The sequence below is a fragment of the Coffea arabica genome, chromosome 3c (genome assembly GCF_036785885.1).
Source record: "Coffea arabica cultivar ET-39 chromosome 3c, Coffea Arabica ET-39 HiFi, whole genome shotgun sequence".
NCBI classification, from domain to species: Eukaryota; Viridiplantae; Streptophyta; class Magnoliopsida; order Gentianales; family Rubiaceae; genus Coffea; species Coffea arabica.
In genome coordinates, this window is record NC_092314.1 from 16,769,907 (window position 1) to 16,782,484 (window position 12,578).

General features: G+C 33.4%; 1 protein-coding gene across 3 annotated transcripts; it reads right to left on the minus strand.

The window, feature by feature from the left end:
• Positions 1-299: 299 nt before the first annotated feature.
• On the minus strand, positions 300-6,882 carry LOC113734808 (large ribosomal subunit protein uL14mz-like). Of its 3 annotated transcripts, XM_072082411.1 has the most exons (6): positions 6,725-6,882; positions 6,388-6,424; positions 3,704-4,658; positions 3,176-3,275; positions 1,951-2,039; positions 300-845 (listed from the first exon to the last, which is right to left on the minus strand). In XM_072082411.1, exons 4-6 carry the CDS (start codon positions 3,207-3,209, stop codon positions 471-473), a joined length of 498 nt encoding a protein of 165 aa, XP_071938512.1. In that variant the 5' UTR covers positions 3,210-3,275; positions 3,704-4,658; positions 6,388-6,424; positions 6,725-6,882; the 3' UTR covers positions 300-470. The 3 variants fall into 3 exon arrangements, with proteins under 3 accessions (XP_071938512.1, XP_027117323.1, XP_027117324.1); XM_027261522.2 differs by lacking the exon at positions 3,704-4,658; XM_027261523.2 differs by lacking the exon at positions 3,704-4,658 and having other exon boundaries at positions 6,630-6,868.
• Between the last annotated feature and the right edge of the window lie 5,696 nt (positions 6,883-12,578).

Below are 12,578 nucleotides of genomic sequence, written 5' to 3' on the forward strand. Positions count from 1 at the left end.
TAAAGACCTAATCTACCCAAATGTGATCTACTGGGAGTGGTTGAATCATTGTGGCAACACATTCCGAAGGGAAAAAAAATGGCGGGAGATGGGTTGAATTTGCGAATTTGATTCATATTTGACTGATCTCTGTATCAAGGCGCAATGGAAAGTTGAATCATGTGCTGAAAAGCATAGTGGAGAAAATCTCAAACCTGGAAATTTGAGGGCAGGAGTAATCGCGCGAGCGTTCATCCAGAAGGGCTTTTAAGTTTTTCCCTGGACAACAAGCATTTAAGATTTTGCTAGAAGGCAACAAGGAAATTAATGTTGGAACTTCCCATTTCAGTGGTGAATATCTGAATTAACTAGTAACTAAATTAAGCTCAGAGAGAACTTGCAAAAACCTATCCATTTCTCCACAAATGGGTGCAACAGCTGCTTAAGAAAAACAGTCAGAATACACAAAGTGCATCACAGAAGGCCACTTCTCAAGCAATATGCTCTGCAAGACTAAGAATCTTAACATGCTTCTTCTTCCTCAGCTCGTGTGGAACGGGGCCAAAGACTCTGGTTCCAATTGGTTCTCCTTGCTTGTTCACAAGTACGACAGCGTTATCATCAAACTTGATTTCACTCCCATCACTACGGCCTCGCTGCATGGCTGCACGAACGACGACACCATAAACAACTTGTCCTTTTTTCACTTTCCCACCAGGCTGCGCTTCCTTCACTGATGCTACTATCATGTCTCCCAATCTGGCTCCTCTTTTTCCTTTTAAAGCCTGGATGCACATTACCCTTTTTGCCCCCGAGTTGTCCACGACTTTGAGATTGGTCCTCATCTGTATAAAAGTCCTTTGTTGCTGGAGGAACAAAGAGAGACTCTTTGAGTATTTGATTTTTTATGATAGATAAGCCGTAAAACCAAATTAAGCTCAAAATACTCGCACGGACATGCATCATGACATCAAGCCCTTTTTTCCCATTCAACTAGTATGCATGCAAATTTAGTTAAAATTCTTGACAAAATGAACATAGATATTTATTAAAAATTCATCCACTAGTTGCTGTTAGTTTGTAGTAGAACTTGCAGGAGATCAACTGCAAATCAACTGGAAAATGATTGGGAAAGTATGAAAAGTATGAATGAAGAATGCAATGCAGTCACCAAAGTTTCCTGTGGTTAACTATGCTATTTACTTATGAGTGGGACTGAACAAGGGGCGGGAGCATTCAGCATTGTGTCCAGAGGAGTTCATTAGTCAAAAGGGAAAATTTTCACCTATTCCCTATTGCCTAGAACAAAATACAATATCACACTGGTTCTAATTTCACGTAATAACAAATGGTGATTGAATAAACATATCCATTAAAGGCAAAAAATAATGGCAATTTTTGCCTACCAATATAAACCGTATGCATCAAGTTATCAGCTCCTTAGAGCTGCCAAAAGATAACATCCCAGAACTAATAGGTCTATATAAGTTGCTTGTGTCTTCTGTCTAGCTGGTCCTTTCCATGCTTCTCCATATGTCAAAGATGTAAGCTAGTCCTGAGTTTATTACGAACAACGCAGCCTCGTACTTTCTTTAACATATAACCTAATTTTCTTGGTATTAGTTTCAACTATTAGAACAGCATATTATATATCATATTTGAAAGCACCTCATTTAAGACATTGTTCTTCTTGATAGTTCTCATCCCTTGAGCTATATACACTTCTAGAATGAAATAACTGACTGATACATATCCAATGCTTATGCAATGCGCATGCGCAGTTCCAACTGAAAGATGACAGAAGATGAAGACACTTGTAACTTTAAGGCATCTTAATGGCAAGGCACTAATGAACTCCAATGAAAAGAGCTTAGTCCTAAAGTCTAGACAACCAAAAGAAAACTAGAGGCTAAACATAATAATAAATGTTACACAAACTTATGCTACATATTAATCCAGAAGAAAACTAACCTGAGAAAATAGATAACTTCTGGGCAAGTCCTTTGACATTCCTATTGACCCATTAGGATCCTTCAGGCCCCCAAGCAATGAACGACCAGCTGAGGTTGTTCACAAAGATATAGCAGATAAACATACATAAAAAACAAACCAGGAAAAAATAAACCAATTCCAAAATAGATTCAACAAAAATTAACTCTTAAGGGCAATTTAAATAAAGGCACCTACCGAGCAAGGCATAATAGATCCAAGTAAACAAAGCCTCTAAAAATGTCAAACCACAAGTAATTCACCAGATGCAGTAATGTCCCATGTGTATAAAGTACATTATTATACTCCATGCAGTGCAAAATAAAAATAAAAAAAAACTACCACCCAGACAGACACAAAGAGAGAGAGAGAGAGAGAGAGAGAGAGAGAGAGAGGGCGGGTTAATTAGATGAAGGTATAGCTCTATAAAAGTTATTGCCATCCCGTTAAGGTAGATTTCCAACTTCATAACCACATATTTGAGATGAGGAGTAAGCTTAAAACAACTATTCTGTTCCCTTTGCAAATGAACACTAACAAGACTCCAAATCTTATGTCGCATTACAAAAGTTAGTTTACACAACAGTTTCTCAAGAAACGATCCAATTGTTTCTAATTTTTTAAATGCATTAATCATCCAACATGCAACAATTACGTCGTTGACCAACACTATGCTAATAGGAGATGGATCTTTCAAGAACATCTCTGTGTGCAGGGGTATAAAATATGTCTAGTTGTGCTGAATTAAAAAGTCCTTTCCAATAATAAAGATAAACAGATCAACATCCATGTGACATGATAAAAATGAAAATAATTTTACAGCAGTTTGCATTAACTTTATCAAGAACCGAGTTCCTTTAAATCCCTCTCCTTGTTTGCACCAGGTCACAAGTATCTTTTCACCAAGATGATCCTACTTTACATCAACAGCCATGGCCAGTGATCTTTTTTATTGACTCTTGGCTGCTTACTAGGTCAAGCACTCTCAGAAAAATAACATAAATGAATGCAAGAGTTATTATCCCTTAAACTTCTAAATCTCAGTTTCATTAAAAACAGAAACATAAATTGTGCAGAAACTGCAATATTGCTACATTAGAAACCAAGAGGAAAAAAAGTGCATATCAGATAAGGAACTTTCAAAAAGAATCACATTCGACGAACAATAGTAACCTATACCACAAATAACCAGAAAAGCAAAGCTTACCGCGAAACAATTTTGAAGCAGACGATGCAGCCATATGAAAACGAGATCAGGATGCACGCCAAGAACTATAAGAAAATCTTCCTCACTTCACTGCAATTCTCTGAAAAGAAAAACCAAACAGAAAATACACCTCTGTACTATCATAAAAATAAAGAAAAAACAATGTTTTAGATATTCAAAAATCTCCAAGCAGTCCTATCCTCTAAACCCCTTAGCGATCCGACTTCACCCTACTCCCCACCAACAAACCCAAAATTTTCACCCATTTCACCTGACCCACGAGTTATTTTGTCCCTTTTTCTTTCACATTCGTGCATCAAAACCTCCAGTTTCAATTTAAAATTGAAGAAAATCACATGGACATTTCATCAAACACTTTCTAGGCACAATAATAAGGACAACTTTTCATCAGTTCGACTTTGAGTTAACTTCCTCTCAATCAAATTCAGGTGCTAAGCTGTAGGAGATGAGTACGTATAAGCTAGAAGACTAATATGAACAACTCCTGCAGCAAAAATAGGGACTCACCGGGCAATTTTTGTTGGGTGTAGACGGGCAGGCATGCAGCAGAAAGGGGGGACTATGTAGGAGGTTGTAAGTTGAGAGTCGTGATTAGTGAAGCAGCGTGCATTGATTTCTCGTTTTCGGCCTTTTTTTTCCACCTTTCCAGTGTGAGTTAATTTTTTCCATAAAAAATAATGAAAATAATAGTACTCTTAGCCACCCCTGGATTTGGTGCTAGTTGTGATTTGATCCCACAAAAAATTGTTAGGATTAATTCCATTTCACCCCTAAAACTACATTTCGATAATCACTTTGATTCCTAAACCCCCTTGTCACACTTACTCATCTAGTTTGGACAATTAGTCATGTTGGTTTCCTTTCTTTTTTTGGGATTTTTTTTTCTAATATGCAAGACACTCTAGGAGCTAAAACCACCTGCACTGTATTTTGGTCTTCCCATTTTTGGACTAACTCTAGTTTTTGGCAACCACACAAATGAATGGCGATAATAGTCTATAAAAATTGCAAAATATGTAGATATTATTATTTTCTAATTCTAGCGCTTCAAAATGAAAACTTGTAGGAGTTAGACAGAAACAATAAGCAGGTAATCTCTATAGTTATTCATAATGACCACATAAAACTCTTAATAGCATCAGCAAAATGCTATGATATATCCCTTAAGCAAGAGATCGAAAGGAAAATCATGGGGAGGAAGGAGGGAGAATCAGTTATAATGTTGCATCTCAAATGATAAACACAATTTACAGCTATTATCTTGGAAATTTACAAAGCTGAACTTTATAATAATGCTCATTGCTATTAGTCTAAGTATTTATAAAATCCAAATCAGGCATAAGTATAAAAAACTGTGAAAAGTTAACATTGCAATCCAAGTTTAACTCTCCTTTGTATATGTTTGCGACAAAATTAGCAATGGCTTCCCTTCCATTGCTTCCGATAGTATCCTTATCATGCCCTGGTTAGTATAAGTAGATTTTCTAATGTCAAACTGCGCTTCTTGAAAAAGAAAATCTTCAATTGGATAAGAATACAAGATAATTAAATTCAATGAAATAAAGAGTACAGGACAAAGAAATTTTTCACTGTCAATTTGGCCACAATGTATATACCCCCAGCAAACATAGGATGCTAAGCCATTAATCCAATCCATCATTGCGAATCAAAATATATGCATCTAAAAGTCAAATATCCATACCTCAATGTCAGACGTAAAAACAAATATATAGACAACAAACATGCTTTTCTTTTTAATTATGTGTAATCTCATATTGATCAGCTTAGTCCATAGAAAGCAAAGAGAAAAATGTATAAAGGTAGGAAAACAATACTCTCTAGGTTCTAAAGCACACCTCTAAGAAAAAAAAAATTTCAAGGACAGAATACATGGGTGCAATACATTTGTAAAATTTGGAATTATTGATTCACTTATTCATGCCTACGAATGACTATTATTAGTCAGGCTATTTACTCCGTTTGTGCATTACGTTTGCTCTTCAAAGTTACTAAAGCTGCTATCAACCAAGATACAAAGTGCTTAGCTTGTCTATAGGCATAAATTTATTTTTTCCTATCCTGAGAAGCTTCAAAAAATAGAGTTCCAATCATTTGTAGTATAGTTAAAATTGAGTTGTTCAGTTTTCGTTGTGCAAAAAAGAGGAAGATAAGCAACTCAACCTACCGAACCAGATACATAATAGTTCTGCAACCAAAATCAGTGCATAAGCTTAAAGGTTTTATGTATCAGCCATTTACATTTATTTGTCATAGGCTGTTGTTACCATCTCTTTTCTAACTTCGATTTTGTCATTGTTCTTCTTCTGAATAAAAAAACCAAGAAAGACTAATTCTTGCCATCAAATATACAAATATGCAGATAGAATCATATCGTTACCACATGTTGGAATAATCAATCTTCCCAAGGAGCCTATACATCAAACAAAAAAGGTAATCACAACAAAAATTAAAGCTTAGGCACACACAGATCGATCCCTCAGTAGATCTGCTCAGGCACTCATTAATTTAGTTAAGGTGCCCATAACCAATTTACAAAGTTATATGTGTCTGAAAGGGCTACTAAATGTTAATAGTGCAGTGGAAATTCATGTAAGTAATAATAAAGAGAAGGAAATCAACTTTCATACTTCGCAAGAAAAACCTTTGAACCAATGAAATTCAACCACCGGACCATTGAACTCTTCTAGCATATGAACATCAAAAGGACTTGGTTTTCTAAGGCCATTAACTTTATGACTGGGAAATGAATTGGAAGATTCCCAACAAAAATAAACAAACTTTTCTTTCGTAATCATGGAGAAGAAATCCAAAATCCAATTATATAACAAAGTATGAGGGGAAAAACAAGGTCATTAAAAAAAAAACTTCCATATTGATAACTTCATTTTAATTTAGTCTGTCTACCTCATGTTACATCAATATAGTCACTACACAATTCAAATTCACATCATTAAACATAGTTTTTGGGAGGTCAAAATCTGACTATAGTTAAGAGAAATTCAACATCTAACACAATGTCGCAATATTTCCACTTAGGTAACATTAGCAGAGTATCAAGCACCAGTGGACAATTGGCAACTCCAGTGTCTAAACCTAGACTATAATAGCAATGAAGAAGCCGTAAGGAAATTTTAAGCATAAATTGCATTTTAAGTAGAAAATGGGATTACCAAGGTGATGTAGCAGCTTGAGCAAAAACACAGACACCTGGAAGGCAAAAGAGGAAAATGTGTGGGAATATATTAATTAAACTAAAGCAATCACAGGAGACCAAATAATCAGCGATTGAAATTTATGAGTTTTCAGAAAAGGAAATGAAATGCATTCAATTATATGACCCAAATTTCAATGCTTCAACAAACTGATCAACCCAATTTAGTACATATTACTCCCAGGAGCCATGGATGCTCACCTGCAACTTAATTAAAAGGAAAAAAAATGGAGAACCATGGTGCTAATCATAACCTCCGATTCATAATTGAAAAGGAACTAAAAAAAACTGATTACCACGTATAATTAACAATGGTTCCTGTTCTAGCCAAGCAGGAGGAGAGCCATGGAGGAGTTAGGTCAAGCTAGGGGTAATAACAAAAGCAAAATCTCGCGAGGGAGAGAGAAGGGGAGGGAGAAGACAGAATCAAAGGAGGCCGACAAAACCAGGAGGAAGACGTCAATATATTACTAGGGATAATTTCAGAAAGCTCCCCTGGGTTCCTAACAATTTCACTGGCATCCACTGAAATTTGTAAAATTATACAAATATCCCCCAAGGTTAAGGTTTTGAATCTTGATAACAAAGTTAGTCCAATTTAAAAAAGTAATATTAAAAAAGTACTTTAAGAAGAGAGATGAAATTTTTGTTTCATAAATACCCCTTATGCATGTATATAAGTTATATTAGTAAGAGAATAAAAATAATTAAAAGTTAGAAATAATTAAAACACACATTTAACCACTTAAAAAGTTAACATTTAATAAATTAAACAATACAAATAAGCAGCAAAACTACACTAATGATTTCAAAATTCAGTAAAACAGACTAATGATTACAAAATTTCAGTTCAGCTTTTATAAGCCTTAAAATCTTCTAAGAACGTTGAAATTTCGGGCCTGTTTGGAACCTGAGTTTTTTGAGAGTTTATCTAAAACTTTACTGTAGTGCACTGTAGAAGTTTTTGAAAAAATTGTAGAAATTTTTGTAAGGTGAAAAACTTTTTTGTAGAAGTTTTTGTAAGGTGAAAAACTTTTTTTTTTCTTTTCTTTCTTTTTCTTTTTCTTTTTCTTTCTTTCCTTTTTCTTTTCTTTTCTCTTTTCTTCTTCTTCCTTCTCCTTCCCCCTTCCCTTCCCCGTTACCTCTGCCTTCCCAATTCCCAGCAGCCATGGCCCTACCATTTTTTTTCTTTTCTTTCTTTTTCTCTCTCTTTTTCTTTTTCTTTCTTTCTTTCCTTTTTCTTTTCTTTCCTCTCATCATCTTCTTCTTCTTCCTTCCTTCCCCCTCCCTCTTCCCTCGCGGTACTAGACGACTAGCAGCCCCTCTCCCCAAATTTTTTTTCTTTTTCTCTTCCCCTCTTCTCCCTCTCTGCTCCCCTCTCCCCCTCTACTCCCCTTCACCATCCCCCTCTCCCTCCCGAAGCAGAGAACCAGTAGCCATGGCAGAATATAATTATTTTTTTTTGCTTTCTCTCCCCCTCTCCTACATGTCCCTCTCCCATTCTCCTCCCCTCCCCTTTTGCCCAATCCGGTCGTTCGACCAGATCGCAGTAGCGTGCAACCAGAGAGGAAGCGTGAGGGTGGCCAAGGAGGGGAGGGGAGGGAAGGGGAGGGGGAGGGAGAGGGAGAAGGAAAAAAAAAGGGGTAGGCAGGCGCCGGAATAGGTGGCCGGCGTTGGAAACAGCGGCGGAGGTGGTGGTGGCCGGCGGCGGAGGGGTGGCCGGCGATGAAGGTGTGGTGGATAGGGGTGGGAGAGAAAGAAGAAGAAAAAAGGAAGTTTTTTGTGTGTTAGATATTTTGAAGTGTGTAGGTTAAAAAATTTGATAAGTTTTTTTGGGTTCCTGTAGCTAAAATTGTTAAAAAACTAGTAGCTAAAAAACTTGGCCAAAAAACTCAGTTCCAAACAGGCCCTTCATTTGATGGAAATTGTCATGAAACGAACTCCTATGCAGACAATCAACAATGAGTCGCCAAACCAGTGGCTATTCTTTTTCAAATAGATGAATACAATCATCCAGTTCTTATTGCCAATTTTTTAAAATTATTTTTGTGGATAAATTATGAGTTAACCCTATGTGGTTTACATGTAATGCTTTTTGGTCTTTTATATGTTATGGTTAGTTATGAGTTATCCCCATGTGATTTATGCATAATGATTTTTTTATATATGTTATTGTAAAGTATGAATTATCTTCATGTGTTTTATATGTAATGCTTATGGTTGAACCTAAGTTTTTTCTCCTTGTCTTTTGGACTATAAAGATATTAAAAGTTTCACATTTTAATATCAAGCACTAAATTTAGCATATTTACCTTATATGAGAGTACTGATTGTGAATGAAAAACAAAAGTGATAATACGTACTAACTGTTTGAGTGATATTAGAGTTTAAAAACCTTTAACATTTTTGTGTTTATATTATTGAAAAGTTAATGACATTTCCATCTATAATTAACTCCTAATGATCCATCTAGTTACTAGTATTGCTTATTGTATCATTTAATATAACAAAAGTCATTCTACTTTAAATTTTACTATCTATGCCCCCCTTCTTCCACTATTTCTATTTTTTCAATAAAATTTTAGGACTAATGTCCCTCCCTCGTGCATGGTGTTTATAAAAAAAAATTAGTATTCAATTTACTATATAATTTAAATTACAACAATTGCAACAAGGTAACTATTGAACCAACAAGACTAATTTTAAAATTAAATTTTATTATCCATGCCTCCTTCCTTCAAATATTCTTTTTTTTTTTTTTAAATGTTAGAACTAGTATCCATTCCCTATGTATGGTGTTGACCCCAAAAAAATTACTATTCAATTTTGTTCAAGCCAAACATCTCAAAAGATAACTTTTGAACCCACAAGATTTTAACTTAAAAAATTTAAAAAAAAAATCCCTCAAGATTGTGAGAGGTAACTTACATTAAGCCACTAGAGATCTTCAATAATTTGTCCACAATATTTTGGTTCGTATGATAAGAGTCATAAAAGAAGTAGTAATGGATCTAATTTTGTTATGCCTGCGGATGGAAAAAATTGAAAAACTTGGATACTATGCTACATTGAAAAGAAAATGGAAGGGTGTGATGTCGGGCCATGCATGATCCTCCGTGCCCAAAATTATAACACCACCTTATTTGGGGAGTGCCTCAGCAAGGATAATTGCCTGTGTGGTGTTTATTGTTGCCTAAAAAAGCAATATCTTCTTGTTCACATTCAAGAAAATTTCAAGAATTCTAATAATGTCATGTAAATTTTGGTAAAATTGTTTGGTACATTGTAATAAAATTGCAACTTAGCAATCATTTCACCATCACTTACTTTAGTGTACACCATATTTATTTAACATCTCTGTCTATTCAAAATATAAACAAGATTAATTGGAAGAGCATTATTTCCCTAACATGTAAACTTTCTAATATGAATATGGTATGTACTTAGGTTGTATCTGTGTATATGTGTTTTTACATGAATATCTAACTATATACCATATGGAGAGAAAGAGAGGGGGGAGGAAAGTGATGTCTATGTGGGTATACATTTATGGTTTGTACCATATCTATGCATTGTATGGTGCAATTAAGGAAAATATGTATGTATGGACTAATTGTCTGTCTATTATTCTTTTCCTTTCTTTTATTTCTTTGCTCGAATTGCTCTTTTTAGCATTTCTACTCTCCTATATTATTGGCATATTTTTAGTATGCTTTTGATTTACTTTACCTTCATTATTTAATTGTATTTTGTAAATTTGTTAATTTCTTATTAACATTGATTCATCACATATTTTGGAATCGAACAATTGATTATATTAGGTTTTAGGATGAAATAAGATATTCTTGTACAAGTTAATGATACTAGTAATTGGTAGCTGGTACTACATGTCAACACTAAGATTTGTCTTCAGGAGCTTTAACGAAAAATAATTCAAGTTTTCTTGTCTACTTTGTCTATTTAGACATATTTTCTATTTGTTAGGGAAGGGTTAACTTATTTAAATTATCCACAAACATATATTGTTGTGGACATAAGCATGTTTGATCAATTAATTAAAAAGCATTTGATTATGTCATACTCCTCTTTGAAGAGCCCTATGATTCATTGCTCATACTAGATCTCCTACAATATATCCTTAGAACCTATTTAATAAGTCAATTTAGTACTTAAAGTTAATAGATTCACATCATGTTCAGATGCATTTGATAACAAAAAAATGAACATCTAAATTTATTAAATGGCACGGAATTTTTTAAAAAAAACTTGCTCTAAAAAATATGTGATGACCTATTCACTTATCACTTAATGTGATATACACTTAAATATATCAGATTTTGTACTTAACAATTCAATAACTTAATAGATTCAAATTTCAAATTTCAAATTTTAGTTTCAAACTTTAGTTTTATCAAATGTATCCTTAGTTTGACAGTTGTCTTTCATTATTTTTTTTTTGTGGATTTGAGACATTTTAACATTTCATAAATGAAGATTTATAGAGAAACTTTCAGGTAGAGGTACTGTCCCATAGATGGCAAATGTTATAATTGTTTTTTAATTCCAAAATCAAGCAAATTTGCTTATTGTTCTGGATAATGGCCCTTTCAATTCATGGGTTAATGATTCATTGATGGATTTTAACCAAGGCCATCAGTAATACCATCATAAAGTTGTGATATGGGTTGAGTTAGTGGACTTCTAATAAAGTATGCAAACAATCAAGCAATATGTATCATTGGTCAATAACTTTTTCAGAATATCATTGAATCTATCGTACTATTTTTTGTATTAGTTTAAATATTAAACACCTAAGAGGATCAATTGGGTTGTTTTGTCTATTTTTTTGGTCAAAAGATACGGAGTTCATGACATATGAACAATACATTATATTAGGTGTTTAACAATTAGTTTAATTATTAAACAACTAAGAGGATCAATTGGGTTGTTTTGTCTATTTTTTTCGTCAAAAGATACGGAGTTCATGACATATGAACAATACAATTTATTTGTGGGGCATCTTCATTACCCTATATTGAAAATGTAAAGGGTAAAGAAGATAAAGCTTGTGGTGATTCTAAAGGCATTAGAATATGAAAATTTAAGTGTTTTCTTCTTATGTAATAGTTATATATAGATGTATAGGAAGTTTTTCGATACTCCCTCCATCCCATTGAAACCGTCCTACTTTCTATTTTGGAATGTCCCAAAATATTTGTCCTGTTGAGAAATTCAAATCACCTTTCTCTTTCTAATATAGTCCTCTTCTTCTAATCATATGCATGTTACCATTCAAATTCAAAATTTGAATTTATGGGAGTAAAAAAAAAAGTACGAATATCACAATCAAATCACTGTTCTTAAAAGTTGGATTTCCGAAATAAGACTAAATAATCGGGATAGAGAGAGTAATGAGTTGCAATTTTTGTAACAAACCAATTTAGTGAATTTTGTATATTTAGAATTTTGTGAATACAGAATTGTTATTTTTTTTGGATTTTTTTAGGACTAATAAGTTTTTTATTGAATTTGTTTGTTTTGGTAGTATTAATTTTTTGATATGTCAACATAAATATTGTGTATCAAAAAAATGGGAAATACATATGGACAAATAGGTTAACAATTGATGAGTAATGTAGTTTTTTTAATTAAAATTAGAATTGATTTACATGCATGATATAAAAAATACTCAATTTAAATTTTGGTGATTTAATATGTTATGTTAACATCGAAGGATTATCTCTCAATACTAATCTCAAATTAAAATCTCAATTAAAACGTGAAAGAGGAGACATTTCAAAAGAGGTAGGATCTTTTTGTACTCAATATGGTTACGAGAAAATTATAGTCCCTTCTTCTTTGAAAATAAAAATTCCAAAAAGAAATCAAAATCTAGGTCGTCTAAATTTCAAATATCTACCTCTTATAGTTAATATGGTATTATTTACTCATCCAAAGTTATGTCTAAATTTTTTTTACAATTATTAAATTTATATTTAATACCGGAAGTGATTATAGTAATGTATTTCAATTCATTTTCAATTTCTTCTAATTGAGTAGTTATAATATAAACTACTTGATTGGTATAATTATTTTATTGATATAATATATTTATTTCTATATTTGTAGGTACTTTTTATCTTTAATAGA

Excerpts from the sequence above, each read along its gene's own strand:
- LOC113734808 (XM_027261522.2), bottom strand. The coding sequence starts at position 3,209 with ATGGCTGCATCGTCTGCTTCAAAATTGTTTCGCG. Across the intron at positions 2,040-3,175 it reads TGCTTCAAAATTGTTTCGCG|CTGGTCGTTCATTGCTTGGG; the intron begins GTAAGCTTTGCT and ends GAACAACCTCAG. Across the intron at positions 846-1,950 it reads GAAGTTATCTATTTTCTCAG|CAACAAAGGACTTTTATACA; the intron begins GTTAGTTTTCTT and ends TTGTTCCTCCAG.